General features: G+C 50.1%; 1 protein-coding gene across 1 annotated transcript in view; it reads left to right on the top strand.

Annotated features, from left to right (window-relative positions):
- The window catches only part of PRKCA (protein kinase C alpha), a 385436-nt gene that overhangs the window by 327415 nt on the left and 33262 nt on the right, over positions 1 to 24759 (top strand). Inside the window, exons 9-13 of the mRNA XM_021678425.1 lie at positions 8784 to 8921; positions 9671 to 9844; positions 12030 to 12121; positions 14529 to 14591; positions 15523 to 15661. Of these exons, the coding sequence (XP_021534100.1) occupies positions 8784 to 8921; positions 9671 to 9844; positions 12030 to 12121; positions 14529 to 14591; positions 15523 to 15661 (606 nt within the window). The remainder of the gene's footprint in view (positions 1 to 8783; positions 8922 to 9670; positions 9845 to 12029; positions 12122 to 14528; positions 14592 to 15522; positions 15662 to 24759) is intronic.

The following is a 24759-nucleotide window of genomic DNA, read 5'->3' as shown; positions in this document are numbered from 1 at the left end:
TAACAGTGATTCTCTCTGGGCGTTGAAACTATGGGTATTTTAAGTTGTCTTATTTATTTATTTATTTATTTATTTATTATTTATTTATTTATTTATCCATCCATGCCTGTGAAATGTACTACTATGCTCACAAGAAGCAGCATTGTTGTAGAAATTCTTTAAAGGCAGTAACTCTGCCTTTTAAAAAAGCTTGTATGAGAAGTAATTGTCTTTCCCGGTGCACACGTGCATCCATAAAAGGATTCGAGGAGCACCATGCCCCAGACTCTCTCCTGGGCCCTGGACATACGTCAGTGAGCAGAACAGATAAGGCCCCTATGCTCCTTGCCATGGAGGGAGACAGGGAAATAGATGATAGTGAGAATCCACGCCACGGGAAGGGGAGGACGGGGTGCCCTGTTGAAGCCTCAGTGTTAAAGCATCTCCCGAGCAGAGATGGGAGGGTGTCTTGTTCCTGTCTGGGTCAGAGGGAGCAGAGAGTGCAAAGGCCCTCAGAAGGCAAGCATGCTTGACATGTTCCAGAAGACAAAAAATTATTTAGCCAGAGAACAGCAGGCGTTTTATTTACTCTGTGTTACCCAGGAGCCTGGGGTGCCCATGAGGTCCCATCGTCTTAACCTGTTGCCCGGTTACTGAGTAGGGAGTAATAGATGTCATGACTCGGGGCTGTTAGAAATACACCAGCCATATTCCGTTAACAGTATCATTGAAAAGGCTTTCAGTTCCCTTGTGGTTTTCTCCTGAAACCACTTGATTTAACGAATGTTGCAGTGGGTGCAGGTGAATATGTCACCTTAGGGCTAAGACGCGATGCTAAGGTCCTTGGTTATATATAGCAGAGATAGACCTGTTTGTGGAACAGCACCAGAACGCCATCAGTCCTACACTGTCAAAATTGTTCGGAGAAGCCCTGAATACAGGGCATTTTCGTTGTAGAGAAGAGATTATGGAAGAAATCCACAATTATTCATTTGCTCCTATAGTTGGTCATTGTTGATGTGTCTGCCCTTGGAATCTTAGAAGTAGAAACTTCTATTGTCAGATTCCTCTCTTTACACCTTGCAAAACGTCTTTGATAAATATATTCATCAAAGCCATATTTTCTGTTCTGCTGGGAGATATAATATTATTGAAGACACAGTCACAAAATAGGTACAAATGGACACATTTACAATGGAATAAGTTGAAGCATTACAGCATACTTCGGAGGGTTACCCAGAGGCTCCATAATTATAGAATAGATCCACCGGGAGACTTGGAATTATGGTTAACTCTCTACTTCCTTACTGTAGAGAAACCTTTAGGCTTGGATTCCTACTGAGGTTAAGTTAGCACCTCTTGGAAGGATTGCTAGTCAAGGTGTTACTGTATTGGGGGCTGGTTTTTGTGACTGTACACTTCCCCATGTCTTTATTGTCTGTCTGTTTTCCCACATACCAAAGCTAGAGCATAATCATTATACAAAATTCACAGATTGCAGACTGTCTATGGTATTATGTTAAACCGATTGGAATTGGCAGTACTATAGGTCAGATCATCCCAGCTCAGCAGCAGCAAATGGTCCAGCCTAATAGAGAGTTGACATCTGTTGCAATCCTATCCCTCATAGACACCCAGCGCCATAGTTTGGCAGATCCAGCTCTCAGTTTTCATTTGAAACCCACCCGCCTAATAATGAGCTGCATGTGGATAGCCTCTGAACACACACACGGACAGCTCCTGAGACAAAGGTATTTAACACACATCCACACTTCAACCCCAACCTGGGAGAATTTGGATTTGCAATAGTCAGATTCACTTTGTATGATGTGCTTTACAGAAACTCACCAAGGGAGTCCTTGAAATTTGTGAACACCTTCGATGATTGCAGACTCTTAGGACTTTGGGAGAATGTATCTGGATCATAAAATGAGATGCGTGTTGGTTATTAGGAAATTTTCCAATGGGGAGAGCACCCTAAGTCAAGGTCTTTAACTGCACGGTCCTAGCTCCCGAGGGAGCTACAGAAGATGCTCCAGAAATCGGAGAGCAGCTAGAGCTGAGACCCAGTTCCTCTCCTACCTCACCGGGAGGGCACGGAAGCGGGGAAGCCCACAGGGGATCTGCCTCGGCCTCCCCACGGGTCCTGAGCTCCTGCAGAGCCTGTCTGCAGGCTTGACACATATCCATAATCACAGGACCATGAGTCAGCCTGGCAGAACCCTGACCCAGGTGACCTGCAGCTGCTCACAGAGGCCTTCAATCCATAGGCAGGGAGCAGGTGGAGGCCAAGAGCCTGAGGGAAGTACACCTTCTCCTTCCTGGGGCAAAGAAAAGAAGACCCCGGTAAAGGATGTGATGGGAGGCTCTGCGCTGGGGGCTCTTGCAAAGGATTCCTCATTTCAGCTTCAGCATAGCCCAGGGATACAGAGGTCTTGGTACTACTATATTATGGATGAGCAATCTGACGCTGAGAGAGGCCATATCATCTGCCCAGAGTCACACAGCAAAAATGGGTAAAGCCAGGATTTGATCTAAACTCTCTGGAACCAAAGCCTGGGGCTCTTTCCAGAACTTGCCATTGATTTTATATGATAATTGAAGATTGTTGAAGGTAGAAAAGGTCCCAGGGACTCTGAAGGGACTTTGAACTTGGAGAAACATTCTGACTTAGACTAGCACATCTGAAACGTGCACAGGACTCACTTGAGGATCTTGTTAAAACTGCATGTTCCCGTTCCGTAGATCTGGGGTGGGGCCCAGGAATCTGCATTCCTGACCAGTCTCCAGGCAGTGCTGGTACAGCTGATCCACAAACCACACGTTGAATAACAGGGACATAGACCACAGTACCTTTTAACTGCAGGTTCTCCGGAGGAAAGGCTACATCATATTGATCTGATTTCCCCAGCATCTGGCCCAGTGTTTGGGGCATGACAGACACACAGATATCTGTGGAATAAGTGGTGGAATGGTCTAAATTTACCCACAAGGACCCATGAGGTGAATCAAAATGTGTCCTGAGCAAGAACTCAAGATTTGGGATTTATCAGCAAGGAGCATGACCAGCAGGCTCATATGTGCTTCCAGCTCCAGCCCCAGTCTGTTCTCTGCTCCCTCCTCTGATGCCAGGCTTCGGGAGACATTCTGCCTCTCCTCTCCGGGTGTGAATTCCCCTTTGTGCACACAGCCCAGGAGGGCGTCTGGCCGTGCAGGGCGTGTCTGCATTGCTATAGGAAAGGATGTTGACCTGCTTATTCTGAGGCCTCCTTGGGTCTGCTGAAATTTCTGCAGTTAGGCCATCGGCTTCAGCTTTATCCCTGGACATATATTGATTTTATTTGCACTCCTGGTGAAGTCTGAATTACATTCATGACAACCAGTTATGCCAACAATACACAAGCTGAGAAGGGAGGGTTCTGTCCTGCCAGGAGACCAGTTGCCAAACAACCCACTCAAAAGCTCAAAGAAAGGAACCGTCAATGCAGAGCCTCACTGTTGGTCTTCCGTGGATTCCAGTAAAGTCCAGGGCAATCAGGACTTCTCACCGGAGGAATGTCCTTTCAGAGAAACTTCTGAGTTTCAGCTCACTGGCCCAGCTAACTAGTCTAGCGTGGCCTCTGGGGAGGGTCACTGTGTGGCCAACCTCCCTAAAGGCAGAGATGCCCTCACAGCCTTTGTCTATGGCTGTCCCAGCGTGACCGGTAATTGCTTGAGGGAAGGAGTTCCGATTATATTTGAACATCCAAATGCACATTGTCCAGGGGCCACCCTCTGAAATGACATACCTGGTAACAGCCACTTTTCTGTGTTAACGTTGGGCAGATGGCTGGCTGGTATTGGCTACCAGCTGACTGTACCATTCGTGATTTGGCCTCTTCAAATTCTGTTGTAGGACTTAATGAAGACATATGATTTTGAATGAATGAATCAATCAATCAATCAATGAGATATTCAGTGAATGTGCAGTTATGTACCCAGCACAGTGCTTGACCTAAAGACACAAAGTAAGGACCATCTTACTCTGCCTTCCCGGACCTCACAGTCTAATGAGAAAGATCAGCAAATCCTCAGAAAATGTTCATCTGTTGGTTTAGGTTCCCCAGATCAGTCAACTCTGCCACAGGGTTTTGAGAGCAAGGAGTTCATTCGGGAAGTGATCCCAAAAGACCTGGGCAGGGCGGGGGGAGGGGGGAGGAGCAGGGATGTGACCCAGGGAAGGGAGGAAGCCAGCTAAGATCAGGGCATGATAGTTCTTCAGATGGTACCAATGCTGGACACACTGGAGCTCAGTCCTGCTGGGGAGCTAGGGAGATGGCATGCAATCCACTTTCTGTGCGGCCAGTCGAGGCCACGACTTCCTGGGGCAGCAACATGGGCATTTCAGGCTTGCTGTGCAGGCACGGCCCCAACAGAACCCGCGGACAGCCTCCGATGTGCACAGGGGTGCAGAGCCAAAAGCTCAGGGGATGTGGGCGGGTCATAGACAATGTCTGCCACAGGTTGGAAATCCCAGGAGGTAGGAGGCATCAAGAAGATGAGGGTGGTGCTTAAGCTGGATTTGGTGGATGAGCAAGATAGCAAGGCCCCATGGGAAGAGCGACCAAAGACTGGAGGCTGGAACAGAGGGGCTGGGGGAGTCGTGGGACCAAGGTCGGAGACAGAACTGACAGCCAAGGGTCTCTTCCTCATCCTTTGTGACAACTCGGCCTTTTTCTGTCCAGCAGATAGGAAGCCAGGGAAGCACGACAGGGTCCCTCCAGGGAATACACTGAAAGGGAGGTCACAGGAGTTGGGGACACTAGAGGTGGGGCCACCTCAGAGAGATGGTAAAGGAGCCCCAGAGAAGAGGCTAGAGTCTGGACCTAACCTGCAGGTAGATTTGGCACGACCTGTTGATAGATTGGCTGTACAGTGTGATCGGAAGAGGCATTAAACAGATACACCATAAATATTCACAAGTTGCCCTATGCGGCGCTCTTGAGAGCAGGGCCATGGGGGGGAGAATGGCAGCCAGTCTTTGGGGAGGGGTCCTCTGGAGAGATGGCAAGCAAGCTAAAGCCTGCAGGCAGGGAGAAGTCAGCCCGGGAGGGGGTGAGGGACTGCACTCCCCCAGCATGGGGGGAGAGGGAGGCAGGGTGGAGGGGCCAAGGATGAGAATCAGGAGGCAGAGGCTGCCTGAATGCAGACTGGAGGTGGAGGCCGTGTAGAGCACCCTCCTGGCGGTCGTTTGCTCCCCGCCACCCCCAGCTGCACAGCTGCTAGGATAGCCACTGGCTGTCTCCTCCAGCTGTGCTACTGATTAGACCCAGGGTGAGCGAAGGACTTGCCAGAGTCAGGCCCGGACCACTGAGGTTTTGCTCTCATGGAAGAGCTGCTTTTGCAAACTCCGTACTGGCGATGGCTTCATGCCATCCGGCAGCTGGGCCCTGCAGTGGCAGCGTGGGAATGACTCCAGAAGCATATTGTGCAGCGGAAATGTGGAAGCCACGTGTCTCTGGTCAGAAGGCTAGCTGCACGAAGCCCCCCGGGCTACTCCTATCTCAGGGCTGCCAGGAGCTGGGGAGAACTCCATCTCACCCCCTGGGTCAGGCCACTTTCTAGCCTGCCCCCTGATGGAGAATGAGGTCAGTGTAGCAGCCTGGCCCATCTCCTTCCAAACCATCCCCCTGCTCTGCCAGCCACATGGAACCCAACTCTGCTTCTGGCTCCAGAGACATGAGAATGGAATCTGCCCGGGGCAGGGCAAGAAGCCTGTGTCCTTCCTCCCTCCGGCTTCCCCTCCCCGGAGTAGGAGACTCCTTTGTCTACATTCCGCCCAAACCTCATGGATTGATTTCAGAGCGGAATCTAAGATCCTCCTGCAGTCGGATTCAGAAGTACTCAAATGCGAAAATGCTTTTCTTGCATTTACATCCCGTTGGGGACAATCTTTTCCCTGTAACTGGACTAAGGACATAGCACAAAACTCAGAGTCTTTGCTCCCAATGGCCCCCAGTGAGGGCAGTGTCTGTCCGGAGGTCACTCCGTGGGCTGCTGTCTCTGCTGTCTGTGGTGCTGAAGTGTCAAAGGAGGAAGGAGCTGGGACTCTAGGAATTCACGAGTCTGGAGCCTCTGGTTAGGAGCCCCGTGCTTTAGATGGAAGCTGGATGTTCGTGGGCAGCCCCAGCCCGATCACAGCCTCACCCAGGTGAAGACGCTCTTCGACTGTTTCAAGCCCCTCAGAGCACTGAGTCCGCCTTTTCAGAATTTACTGTGAAGTTCCCGACAAAATAAAATCAATCTCCTCGTGCCTCTTTCTGATAACGTTTCTTTTTAAAAATCAAAAGAACAGAAAAGAGTGGCGTCGTGGGTATTCTCATCTCACACTTGAACTTCCTGATTGTTCATTGCAATTTCGACGACACACACCGGAAAGTTTATCAACTTGGAATCATTCCTGGGACATATGTTTGGAGTGAAAGAGGACTTCTGCTATCCGCCACCTCCCTTTTTCTCCCAGTCTCTACCTTCTAATTGATTAAGTTTTCCTTTCCAGCTTCTCCCTTAACTCGGGCAAAGCATCCCATGATGGGGACTAAAACTACCCTCTCCGGCAATAAGGAATGCCCCGAGCCAGCAAGACCCCATGTGATTGACCCCAAGACAGCGATCAACTTGACCTTCACTGCCCAGCTGCATGCATGTACCCACTGGCCTCTGCCCAACATTTTCCTTACATAAACCTGGGAGTGCTTTCAGCACTTTGGAGACAGTCTCTGAGACACTAGTCCGCTGTCTTCCTGGCGCTGGCCTCCCTGAAATAAACTACTCTTTCATTTCACCAGCCATCATTTGTCTGCCTTTGGACTTTGTCAGCGGTGAGGGGTCGAACCTGGTCTGTTTGGGACCCCGGAGCCAGGTGCTCCTGCATTCCTGCTTCCTGGCTTCCAGAGGACGGGGCTGGCCCTGCAGTTGAGGGGGGTCCTGATATAACACTAGTGGTTATGTCTTGGCTCTTTCTCACAAGTTTGTCTGGACATTACTTCCATCCTCTGTCAAAGGGGAGGCCAATTTATGTATCACTGCAGTTCAGGTTTTTGTCTTTAAAGAGTGTCGGTGTATCCAGTGACCCCCAGGTTCATGTGTGTGTCCCACCGGGCACTGCCGAAAGACGTATATAGGACAGCTGTATTAAATACTTCCAGCCTGGAAGCAAAAATGTGAGGGCCGTCTTTCCCCCGTGGCTTAAGATCTCTGCAGAAAAGTTGGGGCCATCTTTCCTCCATGTCTTAATGTCTCTGCCCACATGGCTATGCTTAGTTCATCTGAATACGCACGCAGGCCATGAGGTTTGATCCTTACTGAAACACGTTATTTTTGTCACAGAAAAGCATCACCTAACAGCACAGCATCTGATGAACACATTCAAGCTTCATTTCCTTATTCAGCCAGAATGTAGAGCACACGCCCTGTGCTAAGCACTATGTGAGGCCTGGGGATCCAGAGACGGCTGGATCCCATAATGCAAAACCTCTTCCACAGAGCCTGGCACAAGGTGGGGATGAAGGGACACTGTTGCTCTAAGGGAGTATGGGTGATTCCTCAGAAGCTGCCTCTGCTGCTAAAGAAAACATGTCAGATCCCTCATCTTCCCCCAGGAGAGTGCTCCGGTCACGTAGTAAAGCCCAGGATGCCCTCTTTACGTCCTACACCTTTTTGGTAACCACATTGACTTGAGTGTTGTCCTGGCACCTACTCGGAAACTCAAAGCTGCACTTAGGTCTGCTGCATTGGGGAAGGGCAGGGGGTGTACCTCATCATTCAGAATGTATCCAAAGCCACAGTCTTTGCCCTTGGGCTCAGTCGGGCTCAGAGCTGTGGTTTTGGCAATTGAGCCACACTGCAGGACCCTGGCCTTTTCAGCAGCTGACATGTCCAGCAACTGTGCCCTCACCGTCGGGCAGATGTTCTCCATGCAGAGTCTGGGGGGAGATTCTTCCTGGGCTCCTTTGCTGACCTTTGAGACCTTCCCACGTGATCCCATTAGCCTTTCCTTTTCAGCGGAGCCTCCTTGCTCTCCTCAACCTTCGACCGGAGACTCTAACTCTTCAATCAGAGTAATGAGGGTGTAGTTTCTCCAGCACTGTGTGTAGCATGAGCCTGGTTTATAAAAATGCCTTCTGGTAACTGACAGGTCACTGACCAGGGATGCTTCAGGTTCAAAGGGTGCTGCATGTTTTGTGTGAACCCAGGTTCTCATGCATATCACTATTTTCCTGAGTTCAACTCTTAACTTAAAAAAAAAAAAAAACAACCCTCTGTTCTTCTTACTGTGCCTTTTAAAGTAGCAATAAATCATCCCTAAGCTTGCCGGTTAAGAGTTTCCTCTCCAGGGAACCCCTTTTTGCTAGGATCCGAGCTTCCTTTATGCAGATGAATCAAATTGGAAAATCTACAAATTAGAAAAGCATCAGTGCACAGTTTATTTCTTGTATTATGTTAACCATCGTGAAACACCCATTTTCCCCAAGAAGTTAACTTCTAAGTCCTAGAATGAGAATCAGCCTGACTTGGTTAACTATGTAAAGAGTTGTCTCTTGATAGATAAGGGCAATTTTTTTTTTTTTTGCTACTTTGCAAATATTGCCCTTAGGGTAAATATAGCCACTGACTTTTGAATAAATATTTCATCACCCTGTGATTTCTTGCCCCCATCCCACCTCCCACCTCCCAGCTGCCCTCAAGCTTAGTTAAATGCTTTCTATCACTCTTTTTCCTGGGAAAAATGACTCATCGATTTCACGTGTGTGCTTGTTGTTTAGAAAGCCAAGCTTGGCCCTGCTGGTAACAAAGTAATCAGTCCTTCAGAAGACAGGAGACCACCTTCCAACAACCTGGACAGAGTGAAACTCACCGACTTCAATTTCCTCATGGTGCTGGGGAAAGGGAGTTTTGGAAAGGTAAGGGGATGATTGTCTGTGAGGCGGAGGGGCTTTTGCAGAGACTGCAGGGATCGGTCCTGTGCTCCCTGAGGTTTCCAGAGCCGTCCTTGGGGTCTCCCTGTTCTCTGTACTCCTTTCTCAGATGTTCCCCGGCGCCCCACCCACCACTTCATTTCATTGGAAACAATTGTATCCAGAAAGCTACAGACGGTTCACTGTGTGTCCCCATTTCCGGGTTGAGAACAGAGCCGGTGCTCCAAAATGTTGGTTGAATCAATAATTTTCACAACTAAAAATTAGAAGTTGATTTGTAGAACCTATTTGTCTGCATTTGGCTTCTGTGGCCCCAAATCTTGCGATAGACCCAGGAAATGATTTCCAGTCCCGCCTCTTCCTTTGTCTTGGCTCCCGACTCATGAGAAGTTTTATAAAGGTCAGTCACGTTTTTGCCCAAAGGATGCTCCTGAAAAATGTGCACACTTCAAGGCTAATACGGAGGGTGCGTATATTCTCATGGCCACCATAGCGCCATCATGTGGCCATAGCCCGCGCAGCGTACAAATCTTCGACAGCTTCTAAATTACACCGTGCTGGAGGAGTGTAATCTGCGCTGATGGGCAAGATTTCAAAATTTGCACATGAAGCGGAACTTTATGAATATATAGCGTAGGCCGACTGAACAGCCACCTGACCAGGTTCTCCCAGCCCACCCCCAGTACCAGACGTAGGCTTCTGAAGCTTTCAGCTTGCCTTTCGTCTGCTCCCAGGTGATGCTTGCTGACCGGAAGGGCACAGAGGAACTGTATGCTATCAAAATCCTGAAGAAGGATGTGGTGATTCAAGATGACGACGTGGAGTGCACCATGGTGGAGAAGCGAGTCCTAGCCCTGTTGGACAAGCCCCCGTTCCTGACACAGCTACACTCCTGCTTCCAGACAGTGGTAAGGCCCCCGGGGGTTCATATCTGTGGTGCCGCACACGGCGTGCTCTCAAGGGCCACCCCTGAAGCCAGGGTTCTAAGCATCTGAATCAACCTTCCTCTAGTAGAGAAGGCTCAAGAAAACCTCTCACTCCTATGCCGCTGGTAAATTTGGGGAGCCCCCTCTCTGGGATGTTCCCTACTTATAGGCTTGGCACTAATTCTATTTAATTCAGCAAACATTTGTACCAAAGGTACGTTTTATAAGGTACAAATGTACAAAGGTACATTCCTTATACCAGGCCATGTGCTAAGACTTGGGGTTACAACACCAATAAAATAACCCATGGTCCTGGCTTTTGAAGGCTACGGGTCCCATTGCTAAGCATTGCATTAGAATCCGAGGAAACTTGATCTTATAAAAGAGTGTGTTCTTGTTTACTGCGCACAGCAGGCTTGGTAGTCTGGCCTGTTTTGTACAGTCCATGAGCTCTAAGAAAGGTTGGAGGAGAAAAAGAGAATAATATTTTGTGACATGTGTAAATTAGATGAAATTCACATTTCAGGGTGCGTGAATCATTTTCTTGGAAGACAGCCAGGCTCCTTCATTTTCCTGTCCCCCGCAGTGGGTCTCCTGCGGTGCAGGCAGAGTTGAATCATTGCAAGATACCCGCAGAGCCTAAAGTATTTGCTGTCTAGCCCTTTACAGAAAGTTTGCCGAGCCTGTCTTACAGTATAACGAAAAGGAGGACAAGAGGGTTCCGAAGCACCGATCAGCCCATTGTGGGGCCAGGGCCCTGGCATGGAGCTTGCAGGTGGCCCGCAAGAAATATAACCATTTCGAGGGCACCATTGTCAGGCATGCCCAAAGACAGGCTTTCCACCCTCAGCGCCTGCCCTTTTTAAGATGTGACTCAATAATCAGTAGCTATAATTATTACTGTTACGATTATAATTATTTTTAACTTTCTACTGGCCAGAAAATGACTTTCTGTCTTCCATCTCTCTTTAAAAATCTCTTGGGAGGTCCCCCTCCATGCTCTTGGAGCTTAGAATCTCAGAATGACCGTGTAACCGCACAGTGTCGGGGCGGGCCATGGGTTGCAGAGCCAGGCGCCGGCCACTGAGTGTCAGCCTGGTGCTGGTGGCATGGCCGGTCCCCTTCTCCCAGCAGCACTTAAATAGTGCCCAGGAGGGAGGAGCAATATGCCAGACGGGGAGCCATGTCTGCGAATCCCAGCCCGGATCCTATCACCCCGGTTACACGGATGAAGCTCCAGGGAGCAGCAAAACACGGAAATAAAGATGGAATTAAAATTCATCACAGGAAAGCTAGAGAAGGAAGCTCCAGGAGCTGTTTCCCCGCTGCTAGCACCAACTTCACTGTTATCTTCCATTCCCCGTGCAGCACTTCAATGTTTAATAACTTCCATGAAATGGTGACGTTGTCTAGAAGCGAGCAGAGGCTGGCTTTCACCTGGGTGTGCTGTGCTGTGAGCTGCTTGGCTGTTCAACCCCATTTTCCCCCATTTACCCCACTGTAATGTCCTCATAAATATGCAGCTTTATTGGGATCTATGATGTACGCCCTCCGTGGGGCCGACATTGAGCACACCAGTGACGGAGAAAATAAAAAGCAATACTTGGGTCTATTATGATGCAGAAGCACATTGGATTAGCCTCTCCATGTATAGTCCCCTCCCCCACAGTAAATATCATTGAGCATTTATAATTTAGGAGCCCAGCCTAACTCACGAGATCTGTTTTCAGAAGCTTCTGGTGGAAACGCATGACTACATCACTGGGGTTTTCCTCCCAGATGCTGCGAGCCAGCAACACTCGTTAAAAGTAAATAATTGGCCCATTTGGATTCTTCACACCATCGCTAACTTAGGCATGTCTTAATGTGCAGGAGAAAGGGGAAGAGTGTTGGGAGGCCGTTACTACAATAGGGAGCATACGGAACCAGAAGGGGGCAGCCATGTTGACAGTTAATGACTTTATGCTTCCCAAGGCCCTCATGCAGTAGGGTTTATGACTTCTGTTTCATTTGGGAAGAAAAATTTTGCAGGGCTCCACTGAGCAGATCTGCCAGGGTAGCCCACAGTTTACTAACTGATGAGAAAGCAAAACACAGTCTAGAAGAGTGAAGGAAGCCTCTCGGCCGGTGTCCAAGTCCTGCTCACGTGTTGCACCTTCGTCTTCAGGACCGGCTGTATTTCGTCATGGAATACGTCAATGGCGGGGACCTCATGTACCACATTCAGCAAGTAGGAAAATTTAAGGAACCACAAGCAGTGTGAGTATTTTTTTTTAAAGTCCCTTAATTTAGGCAGCACACAGGGACTGCTGCTGGAAGTGGAAATATGGAAGTGGGGCTTTGCCCACTTCGGAGCTGAGCACCGTCTCCTCCCAGGGGGCCAACTTCTTGGTTTGGGTCCACCGACACTTTGGAAGGAGAGGTTCATTCTACTTCCAGAAGGTCGGAGATGCCGGTGTATCTGCCTGTCACCCAGTTCCATCCTCATGGATTGAGTCAGCCACTCGTTTTAAACAATTATTGTACATTCACGACACACCAGGCGCCGGGAGTGGGAAAGGCTGTCTGCCCTCCGGGAGCTCACCACCTTGACCCGGGATAGGAGAAGTCACCCGACAATTGTACTGTGTGGCCGTAATGTCAGAGGTGGCACGTGAGCCCTGGTAAAGAGGGGAGTGGGGAAAGAACATCCTCAGGGAATGCCCGAGCCAGCGGGACAGAAGGGGGTGCAGGGGCTCCGGGTGATGAGCCTGATGGAGCCAGCTGAGGACCATGGAAGGCTTGGCAGGAGGGGGCTTCAATGGGGCTTCACACCATCAGGCCCAGTTTTCACAGAGCCCTGTGACCGAGAGGGGAAGGAAGGGGGGCAGGGAGAGTAGGGACGGGTGCAAGGGGGCTGGTGAAAATCTATATAGAGGAGAAAAAATGGAACCTTCATCAGGTCTTGACCTTGGAGCCAAAGAGGAGTAAGGGCTTTTGAGAAACATTCTGGAGGAAGAAAAGGGGAACTCAGTGTAGAACAGAGACACCGGACACCTCTTCGGGTGACACCTCATTTTAGGTTTGGGAGTGGGCAGCTGGCAAGGAGGAGATGGTTTGGGGGAGAAACATGAGCAGTGTGGAGGGTTTGATTGGGATGCAGGAGTCAGCAGCAGCCAGGAGAGACACGGCCCATGGAAGGGGGGACCTCGGTACCTGAAAACTCACCCTGTTTTCCAGGGGCCAGGAGGTCACAGGACACATGGCAGAAGCAGATGTATACAAATAGCTATTTCATTTCCCTCGGGGAGGATGCATCGTGGGCATGTACCCCGATTAATCAAGTTAGCAAATGTTCATTGGATCCTGGCCGATGTTCGATTTGAAAGATAAATCTGAAGAACTTTCGGCCTGCATGGGTTGATGTGTCTTAGGGAAGATTGGCTGAAGGCAGAAGAGGGAATGCTTTGGTAGCAAGCTGAAAAAAATGCAAAAGGGAATTTTTTTCTTTCTTTTTTTTCATTCTCAGATGTCTTTATTAATCAAACCCACGAACGCCAATCAGATTTTTGTTGTTGAAGGGGGATTTTTTTTCTATTTAGATTTTTACTTTTCAATTTTCAGGAATGCCTGACTTTATCCCCTGTCTTAACTCTGTTAGTTAGAAAGCATCAAAATGCTTGGGTTGTAAAGTAAAGCTTGGTGACAAAGTTATAAAGAGCAAGTAGCAGAATAACCACCTTACGTTATGAGGTGACATCAAGGTGTCTCATCCAGCACCCTTACGTTGTGTACTTGTGTTGCTAGAAAGTTCTTATTTTAAAAATACAGAAGAGCATGAAAAATCATGTAAAAGTCGCCTGTAATCCCATTGCTTTTCCCTCTCCCATCCCATTCCTCCCCTGGCCGCCCTCAGAGATGCCCCACCCTCACCCCTCCCCCGTAAGAGTTCGGTCCTTATCACCAGAGGTTGTTCTCTGCTTGTGTAGACGTTGTGTGGATTTTAAGCCTCCCGGGTGTGATGTTTGCACAAATCCGCAGTCTTGTGGTTTCTCAGACTTCAAAGATTCCTAAATGCTATGCACATTTTAAAACCTCTTTCAGCATTTACTCTGAGTTTATTATGAATTATTTAAAAGGGTAAACTGGAGTATGAATCATGGTGTGTGTCCCATTTATCCCAGTGCTTGGGGTGGGGACGGTAAGGGGGGATGGTGAGGACACCAGCTACAGAGCACATCACACATGCTCCTCCATCATCCAGGGAATCACTGCATTTTCAAACACTGATGCATTCTGTCCGTGAATAGGAAAATAGACATTTTCCCCACTCTTCCCCAGTCCTGACACAGACTATTCTAGCAGCCACTGTTTAAGAGATCGTATTGGAAATTCCCTGTAAGCAGTAAATTAACTGTCCACCGGCCTCAGACAAGAAGTGCTTGTTTCTAGACAGGTAATAAACCTGTCTGTTTGACTTATTAGCTGTGAAGTTCCTCGGGGAGGTGGGAGTGCTAAAATGGCCAAGCGAAGAGCCAAGGGTTTGTCATCTGCAGGGTGATGCTGATCTCTGGTCGTCCCAGGGTCTTACATTCTTTTGCCCCCTTGATGCCTGAGCTGGAGGGTACAAAATATTCAGAAATCCAGAGAGCAAGCCAGCAAGCCTGATGAGCATTTTCTTTTGCAGATTTTATGCAGCAGAGATTTCCATTGGATTGTTCTTTCTTCATAAAAGAGGAATCATTTACAGGTGTGTGTTGAGGCTCTGCAACCAGCAGGGCATCTGGGAATTTTCCCGGACCCCTGGACCTCCGTGTGCATGTTGATTCTGTGATGGGGACTTAAGACACGTTGTTGAGAACCCTCAAGGTAACAAGAGACCTACCTTTGTCTGCCGCCCGCAGGCAAATCAGAGCCACTTACCGATCTCTGGACCTCAGAAGATTTTGTATATCTCATTTCTGCTTCCCACAAGAAAACATGCTTTTCTCTCCACTGACAGTTCCTTCCTCTGCCTTTTTTTGTAATGAAGGTCAGGGAGCAATGGAAACCGAATTTCTGTTATAGATGCTCAGCGGGAGAAGAACATGGGGAGCTGGGGAGAGGCAGAGGAAAAACTAGTGAATTAAATTCTGCAGGTGGTTAGCAACAGTGAAAGTCTGATGCCAAAGAAAGGGGAATGTCTTCCAGGATTAACTAAAGAGTAAAAGGACCCATGCCACCAGGCAGAATGCAGTGGCCACACGTATGTGACCCAGCGAGGTTGTTCTGAACCTGGGATTTGGCAAACCTGGTTGTGTGCCAGGCCCCCCTGTGTGGGATCCTAGTAAATCAAATGGCTGGGAGCTGCCCCAGACCTGTTAAATTGGAATCTGGTGATTCACATGCTTGGCCAAGGTTGGGGATCGCTAGACCAACCATTTAGTCATTTATTCGGTGTGCATTTATTAAGTACCTACTGTGTCCTAGGCACTACAGTAGGCTCTGGAGATTTCAGAAACAAAAACAAAACCCAGTCATTCCTGGTCCCGGCTCTCCGGACCGTAGTAGTTACCCGTAGGACTCGTAGTTAATACGCCATTGAGGTGGCAGCTAGTCCGAGATCTTTCCGTCTCACTAGCTCCAGAGCAGACCGTGTGATGTCGTGGGAAGGACGCTGATGCTGTCCTGCTTCCTTGCAGGGATCTGAAGTTAGATAATGTCATGCTGGATTCGGAAGGGCATATCAAGATTGCCGATTTTGGGATGTGCAAGGAACACATGATGGATGGAGTCACAACCAGGACCTTCTGTGGGACACCAGATTACATCGCCCCAGAGGTAGGGACCCTGATTCTCCTTGGTTTCTAGACCAGACCTTTCAAATCACAAATACAGCCCCCTCCATGGGGTATAGAATCATTAGCGAATCACCAAGTCAGTGGCCACAAAATAGGCTAAACTAAATAGAGCAAAATAGAAAACAAGTGTGAGAGCTCAGTGCATAGTAAGAGTATGTCTCGTTTCGTGGAACTTTGTTTTGTGTACCTGTAAGCTGGGTGTATGGTGGAATGTGTTTCTTACACCGTCATCATCAGAACAATTTAAGCCGCACTGTTGGGCAGAGAAGGGGGGGGGATAGTGCTTGTAAAAATGCTCTGCATGGGAAAACTGGGTCAAAAGGTGGTTCTGATGATGGCTTTTTAGTAAAATCAGAGTGATCAGTGCCCTAAATGACCCATTGGAATTGATCATGGTGTTTAATCTAGGAAGAACATTCCAGTGTGGTTGTAAGCGGAGTGGTTCCAAGATACGTGATCACGGCGGTGGCCAGACTGCTTCGTCTTTGTTATAACATTCTTTAAAAATATATATATTTATTTATTTGAGAGAGAGCAAGTGAGTGAGCCAGTAGGGAGGGGCAGAAGGAGAGAGAGGATCTCAAGCAGACTCCACGTGGAGCCCGACGCAGGACTCGATCCCACGGCCCTGAGATCATGACCTAAGCCGACATCAAGAGTCAGACACTTAACCGACTGAGCCCCCCAGGCACCCCTGTTATGACAGAGTCTGAGTAATTTTCATCTTCTTGTGAGCCTTCCAGCGCACCAGTGACTGGGCGGGTTATAACCCTGGGTCACTGTGTAGCCAACTTCCTATCCACACACAGCTCTGTGGATGAAATGGGTTCCTCCCAGCTGAGCTCCAGCACCTTATAGAAGGTAACAGAATCAAAGTTAGCCCAGCCTTCCCTCTTTGGAGAGCTCTCGCGTTCGCTGTTGGCAGCTTGTGCGGCATATTTTTAACCTGTCGCCCCACGTGTTTGTCTTAGAGGTAGTAGGTGCGACGTGAGCTTAGGAGTCAGACCAAAGTGTCCTTCATTCCTGATTATTCTTCACAGGCTCTGGGAACTCGGGCAAGTGACTTAGCCTCTCTGCCCCCCGTGTCCACAGTGGCAAGTTAGAGATGATAATATCCTCCTTGTAGAATTGCTCTGAGGACAGAAATGCCAAATACAGTGTTTTGCACCTAGTAGACCCCCTGTGGTAGCCAGTGTTCCAAAAAGGAAGCTTAATTTTTTTTTTTCCCATTGTTAAGAGCTTCCTTATTTTGTTTGTTATCTGCCCAGACAGTGTGGAAACACAGACTTCGAACATTTACTTGAAACTTAAATTCTCAGGGCACCTGGGTGGCTCAGTCGTTAAGCATCTGCCTTCGGCTCAGGTCATGATCCCAGGGTCCTGGGATCGAGCCCTGCATTGGGCTCCTTGCTCCGCAGGAAGCCTGCTTCTCCCTCTCCCACTCCCCCTGCTTGTGGATGAAAGAGAGAGGGAACTCTCTCGCTGTGTCTCCGTCGAATAAATAAATAAAATCTTTAAAAAAAAAAAGAAAAAGAAACTTAAATTCTCAATGACATGGCCAAAGGCGACATGTTATCTTGATACATAACTTTGGGGGGTTTGCCCCCCAAAGAACTCACACATCACTGTCTCCAGGCATAACGTGAGCTTAAATAGTCCTATTTCTCAAACATGAAGAGTAGGGAGATCGTACAGTAAAAATACAACTTCCTGATGCAGGATTGATTCTGACGCCTTCTACCGGCTGACATGTATTAAACAGGCTGTGATTATGAGCTGTACCTGCTCCCATTTAACACCCACCAGATGCTATAAATGTGTGGTGACAGGGAAGGAAGTGTTTTTTAGGAATAAAAGTGGTTTGAACTTCATCTCCATTAAGACTGTTCTCTGCGATTAAACAAATAGCTTCCTGTGTTCAGTACACTTCAGCCACGTGACGTCCCCAGGGACGACCGCATCCCATGTAGATGAAATGTTCCAAATAACGGACGTTCGTTGTCTTTTTTTTTTTTCCCCCTAATGTTCCTCATTGTATCAGTTTCCTATTGCTGCTACAACAAGTAACCGTGCACTTAGTGGATTAAAACAATACAAGTTTGGGCGCCTGGGTGGCTCAGTTGGTTGGGCGACTGCCTTCGGCTCAGGTCGTGGTCCCGGGGTCCTGGGATCGAGTCCCGCATCGGGCTCCCTGCTCTGCGGGGAGCCTGCTTCTCCCTCTCCCACTCCCCCTGCTTGTGTTCCCTCTCTCGCTGTGTCTCTCTCTGTCAAATAAATAAATAAAATCTTTAAAAAAAAAAAAAAACAATACAAGTTTATTATCATATGGCTCTGGGGTCAGAAGTCCAAAATCCATCTCACTGTGTCAAAGTCAAGTTATCGGCGGGGCTGCACTCCCTCCAGGAACTCTGGGGGAGTCCCGTTGCCTTGCCTCTTCCGTCCTCTGCGTGGCTACGGTCCGTGCTACTACCATTTCTGTCTTTTATGATCCCAACCCCACAGCCTCCCTCTCAGAAGACCATTGTGATTATGTGGGGCCCACCCAGATAACCCAGGCTTGTCCCTCTGTCCCAGGACCCTTAACCACACCTGCCAAGTCCCTTTTACCGGATAAAATTACCATATGCACAGATTCCCGGACTAGGATGCACACAGCTTTGGGGAAGGGGCCACGGCCCGTCCTGCCACACTCATGATGGTGTCCCAAGTAACTATATTTGATAAACTCCCACCCCCCTCCTCCAAGGACACCTAGACACATTTCTAACATACTTTGGTAACTTTGGGGCTTTTTGTTTTAGAGCCACACCTACCCCCTCCGCGGTCACCCCTCCTGTCCCCATCCCTGGCCCCAGCAACCACTCACCTATTTTCCATCCTATAACTTTGCCATTTCAAGAATGGCATATGATGGAGTCATACGGTATACCTTTCGAGATTGGCTTTCTCATCTGAGCACTTTCTGGAATCTTCTAGTCATCATATTGGCGTGTGCGTCTACCACCTGGGCAGGTTACTTGAACATCCCGTGCCTCAGTTTCCTCCCCTGTAAAGTGGGGATGATAACGTCTACCTCATAAGGTTGCTGTCTTGTGACTTGGAGTATCGTCTGGCACCAGGCAAGGTGGTCCTACCGTGGTTATTGTTCACTTGACCCATTTGCCACCCTGCATGGTGGGCCTCTTGCGGTCTTCTGCTGCAGCCCCCCTCATAGTCCTCACAGCATGCTTCAGAAGAGGTGCCCAAGGCAGTAAGTAATGGTCTAAGGCCACGTCACTGAGAAACCCAGAGCCAGGCTTCACTGCCAGGCTCAGGCCCCTGTAGACACTCGTACTGCCCCATATGCTAAACCACAGCCTGCTCCTAAGTGACTCGCGCATTCACAGACTCTCTGTACCAAATAGGGTGCCACTGGGACAGGGTCTCCACCGGGACCCGGCCCTGGACACACTTTACAGTGTGGATGACATGACGCTCAGGCGAACAGAAACCCATATCCGTGTTTCGATTCGGGTTGACTTGCATTGTAAGATAAGCTGCACCACTTTGAGAACTCGATCAGTAATTCCGGGTGTTTTCCTGGAAACAGTTAATTCAGGCTATTTTACCTCCTGCTAGCATTTTCCCCATACGGATCCGGGAATGTGGCATATTTGGCCATAGGGATAATTGCAGTGAAGCGGAAGACCATCTAGGTTCCAAGTTTCTAATTTGCTCAGAGGTTAACATAATCCTGTCCTCTGTATAAATCTTTCTGTCAGGCAGAGGCAAAAATAATTATCTGAGCTGGCATTTTCCCTAATAGGCAAAGCAGAGGCTTAAATATTTATGGCTGTTTGTTTAAAACCCTTGAAATGGATTAATACTGTGGCATCTCCTTAACCAGGGAAGATGAGCTAAGGCAGAAAGTGTCACTAACAGATGGGATTTTGGAGTTGAGTTGGACACACACAAAGCAGGGGGTGCTCATCAGAAGCTAATTCCTGGACTCGACCTCACGGGTACTCAGTGCTTTCACACAGAAAGAATTCTTTGGGGTCAGTGCGAGTCCCTGAGAAAAACCAACAGAAGCTTCATCGGGGTTTAATCCTCCCTCCGAAAGTGATCTGGGGTGTGTGAGGTCCAGTTGCAGGTCAAGTCCCTCCCGGCAGCTAAGCATCAGGCTCTGAACACTAGCCTGGCGCACTTGTTCCCGGGAGGAGAGACGCAGCAGGGACGGGTTTGCTCCTGGCAGGTGCACCTCTGAGTACCTCCTGCTGCGGTGGGAGCAAAGCCTTTGGGAACTGTGCCATGCAGAGTCCTTGCTGCGGCAGGGGGCGCGTTAGACCACACCCATGATGTAGGGACTATCTACGCTGTACCAAGCCTGCGGAGCACATCTTCTGGTTTGTCACATTGCATCCGCGAGCAGAGCTTAAGTGACTCACCCAAGGTCACACGGCTGGTAACAGGCAGAGGTGGGATTTGGACCTGAGACATTCTCACCCTAGTGCCCAGACGTACATTCTTGTCACCTACTGCCCCCATCTCCAGAGAGAAGAGAAAACTCCGCGAGTGAGCAAGCCGTTCACAATGAGCGCGGAGATATTGTACAACATGGGCGACATCTTGTAGGAGGAGATGGATGCTCATCCAGCTCAACTGGAATCAGGGACCTGAGTCACAGACGTCTCTACCGCAGTCAATGACTCGGGGTTGTATTCCTGCTGGTACCACTGGGCATACCCCTTGAGAAGCCACGGGCCGACCACCAGCACCGAAGCCCCTCTCCCACACGTGGCAGCAATCAGCCAGATACTCAGAGCGCCTGCTAAGGGCCTGCCATGCCCAGCAGGAGAACGGAGCCCAGCGGGGACCTGTGAGGGGGGCTGGAGGCTGTTCAAAATGGGCCACTGCCACCCAGGAGAGCCGTAGATTGAGAGACGTGGATGAGACAGTATTCCCCTTGGCAAGAACAGATGGCACCCCAACATGGCTAAGGAAACAGTCTGTGGGCACACGTGCCAGCCCCACAGCCCACTGGCCAAACGCAGATGTGCAGCCCCCTGTGAGGGTTGGGGGCTGGATGGGTTCAGCGAGCTGGAGGCCCTTCCTAGGGGGCCACGGCTTCTCCGTCCATCCCTACGGGAAGGGCAGCCCAGTCTTGCCTGTGACCGCCGCCAGAAGTCGGCATTTGTGTGTAAAACTTGCCTACTTGTTCAAAGTTGGGTCTAATATATATTAAGAGAAATGTACGTCGGTAAGAGTCAGCCAGTGGGCCACCAGCTGTGACCTTTTCTGGAGGGGGTCACGGGTCACATCTGGGGGGAGCCACATTTTAGGAATGGGAGAAAAAAGGGGAGACCAAGGGGTGTCCAGAGAGGTGGAAAAACTAGGGAGCCATAGCGTCTTGGAGACCAAGGAAGGTGAGTGCTTGTGAACTCAGAGATGGCCAGGGACTGTGGAGGTCAAGGAGCTGGGCGGGGGGCGGCGGGGGATCCGGCCACAGGGAACCAGCCATCCCGAAGAGCACGTGGTAACGATGCGGCAGGAGCTGGATGGCACGAAGTTGAGTGTGGGCATCAGCAACCAGGCTGGAACCATGTCTTGGGGAACGGATGGTAAATGGACAGGGGAAGGTGGCTGGTCACTCCTAGGGAAGCAAGATGAAGGGAGCATCAGTATGGCTGGGAAAACCTGAGCATGCTTCTAGGCCCAAGGGAAAATGCCCGGAGAGAGAGAAAGAGAAGATACAGAGAGAGAGGGAGGGAGTACCGCAGGCCAGGATGGAACGGGATAAGGAGGCAGGAGGAAGGAAGAAAGCTGAAATCACCCTCACTGGCTGGCTTGCGTTTTCCAAGGGCAAGGCCAGGAAGGGTGGGATGGGGGCCTGGGGACGAGCGGTGTGCTGCCCCCACATCCACACACAGTGACCTGCACGAGGGTCCTGGAAGTGACCGAGCAGGTAGTGGGAACCGGAGAGCGAGACCAGAGCGGGGCTGAGTGTCTGTCAGAAGAGGGGAATTGAGGGGCTGGTCCTCAAGAGTATTGAGACTAGGTCCAGTGTGGGGAGCGGAGGTGGGGTGGGGGAGGAGAGTGACGCAAGGGCAGGACATTGCTGCAAGCGCTGAGGAGGGGGTTCGTTTCTGAATTAGGCATCTTGGCAAAGCCCGAGACCCTTTGCTGTCTGTCCCCCTTCCCCTTCCTAACCTCATCTCTCACCTTGCCCTCCACCCCTCACCCCTGTCTCTCCAGAACACCCCCACCCCCCACACTGGCTTCCTTGCCGCTCCCCAGATTTGCTGGACTCTCCCGTCCTCAGGGCTTTTGTTCTTCTCATCCCCTCTACCTGAGATATCCTTCCCCGGCAGCAGGGATCCCTCCTGCACCTCAGCTCAGATGTCAGTTCAAGGAGGCCATCTTCCCTGGCGACTCTGTTCCAACCTGCAGACCTCTGGCCCCCACCCTGCTCTCCTTCCACGGTGCTCATCACCCTCTGACAGAGCATGTCACCAGGCACTCATTTGCGTGTTTCTCTAGCCCACTCAGCCCCCCACGGCAGAATCTTTGTCTTTGGTTCACTGCAGAGCCTCTCGCCCAGGGTCTGGAGCGGTGCCTGGTGGGCAGGGTGGGTCTGGGATGATCAGGTGCCAGGGCTGGCAACAGAACAGAGCTGAAGGCTGGGGAATTGAAAGGTCAGGAACTTGGGCAAGGATTGGACAGATGATTCCCAAGGCTGCCACCTGCAGGGGACGACCATGTGCCTCACGCCATGGACCCCCGAGAGCTGGTGCGCTGGGGCACCGGAGTGTCTGAAGGTGTGGGACATCAGCCTGGGTCCCCCAGACAGCCCAAAGTGCCGGAATATTGACACCCCCAGAGACATTTCCTGGCCTTTGGGGAAAGGGGCGTAGAGAAGGATGGAGAACAAAAGAGGATCTAAAAGTTAAATGAGAAAAGAACACACGAGATGCATGCAGCCAGGCAGTAAATTAGCATTTGCCCAGCTGAGAAGAATGGGGGAAATGAGAGGGGAAGCAGTGGGTTGATGCTGGCCGGGGCTCCTCTGGGATCAGTGCTTCTGAACCCCCCACCCCACGCCAAGCCAGCGCGGGCAGAGCAAAGAAAGCACTTGATTAACATAGGAGACTGATAAGCCGAAGGTGGCTTGCTTTCTTTCAGAGGCCAATTTCCCTCTGTGTAAAGTCACAGTCCGATGCCTCCGGCTTTGCAAGAGAAAATGAAGCAGCTGTCTTCCCTCCAAGAAATATTTAAAGAGCCAAGGCCAGGCTTTCCCTTGGGGTCTTCCTTAAATTGTGTAACTCTGCTCAGATCTTTTCTAGGCATTCCCTTGGTTGCGTTACTCATCTCTGTTCGAATCTGCCTTGCAGCTCTCAGTTCAGCTGTCCTCGGAGTTTTATCCAAGTCGCCCTGTTCTCTGGAGCATTTGCCCCCTCTCTGTCACAGGAGGCCCCTGTGACCCCATCCTTCTTCCTGACTTCCTTCAGGTTCTTCCTCCAGAGATAACCGGCTCCTTGTGGGTGAGCGGGACCCAGGGCAGAGCGCCTCACGGACGTGGTTTTGTTTAATCGTCAGAGCAGTTCTACGAAGTTGATGTCAGTGGCTCTGTTTTCCAGATGACGATCCTAGGGTGCAGAGAGGTTTGGTCGTTTTTCCCACGGCCCCAGTTCAGGGCAGAGCTGGGCTTTGAACCCAGGGCCGGTCCGCTTCTCACAGCAGTGGCTTCTCTCCCGAGGGGAGGGAGGGGACTGTAGGTGTCAGCTCAGGTGTTCCTGAGCGTCCTTGCTCTCGCTACCCTCGTGGCTCCATCTGTTGCTTGCAGAGTCCCCGCTCAAGCTCTGAGCACTTACTCCCGGCACACTGTGGCTGCATTCCTTGGCCTTTCGTTTGGGGATTTGCTTAAATCCTGTAAAAATGGGTCAGAGATTTCTGAAATCTTATTTCAGCTTTTACTTTGCCACGGAGTGGGGGAGGGTTGGGGGATGTTTGGAGGATGTATCTTGAGAGCGATGACCAACACTTACTCATTCCCTAGCGCATGCTGTGTTCTTGTATCTGTTGTCTTGTTGAAACCCTACGATAGCCCTCGGAGGTTAGTTTTACAGACAAGGAAAAGGAGACATGGAGAGGACAGGTGACCTGTCCGAGGCTCATGGATAGCAAGGGGCAGGGCAGGGACCCTGGGCCCCAAAGTGCAGGTCTGTGGCCCTAATGTCACCAGCGGCCGGGTTCCCCCCTCAGGCTTTCACTTACTACCCTGTTACCAAACACATCTGGAAAGACCACCAGGCTGTGAGACCTCCCAGTTCTGGAAAATCTTTCATTCCAGCTAATAAAGCTCCCACAAGCCCAAGATTTATTCCTACCTCCTAGGTCATTCCTTTACTGCGCAAGTGGTTATTTTGTTCAGATACACAATGAACATTTGGAGGCCTGAGGTGAGGGGGGTCCCAAGTAGGCGCCATGCTGTGGATCTTGTCCGTTTCCCCGGCACCAGCCACCCCCACCCACCACCCTGAGAGAGACCATAAGGGTGCGGTGGCTGAGTTCGAGAACCACTTGAAGGGGGACAAGCAGGCCGATAACAGTGCACTTGACTCTGCACTGAGTCTTACCCTATGTTGGCCCCATGCAGACTGTCCACCCCTGAAGGGAAACTTCCTGTTTGATTTCAGGTGGCTTTTTCTTCATCATTGTATAGCGAACCCTGGCTGTAGTGCTCTTTTAAGAACATGGGGTGACATCTGTAAAATGGGGATAATCACGGTACCATCCTCAAAGCGTGGCTTTGAAGATGAGGTGAGTTTTGCCCTGGCTGCTTCAGAGGAAGCCCTCCATCCACTTTTGTCTGTTACTTGACAGTTGTTTCAATTATCTGTTGCTGTGTAACGGCCTCCAAACTGAATGGCTTAAAACATGTGAAAACTCTGATTCTGTGGGGCAGAACTTCCAGCAGGACTCGGCAGGGCTGACCCCTTCCTGCCACGGGGGCTGTTGGCTACCATGCGTGTTCTGCTGCGCTGGGGGATCCAAGACGGCCTCGGGCTGTTGGCTATTGGCCAAGGCCCCATGGGTTCT

Source organism: Neomonachus schauinslandi, chromosome 15 (assembly GCF_002201575.2).
Source record: "Neomonachus schauinslandi chromosome 15, ASM220157v2, whole genome shotgun sequence".
Lineage (NCBI taxonomy): Eukaryota > Metazoa > Chordata > Mammalia > Carnivora > Phocidae > Neomonachus > Neomonachus schauinslandi.
The sequence above is the reverse complement of the archived record's forward strand: the minus strand, read 5'-3'. Positions and strand labels throughout refer to the sequence as shown.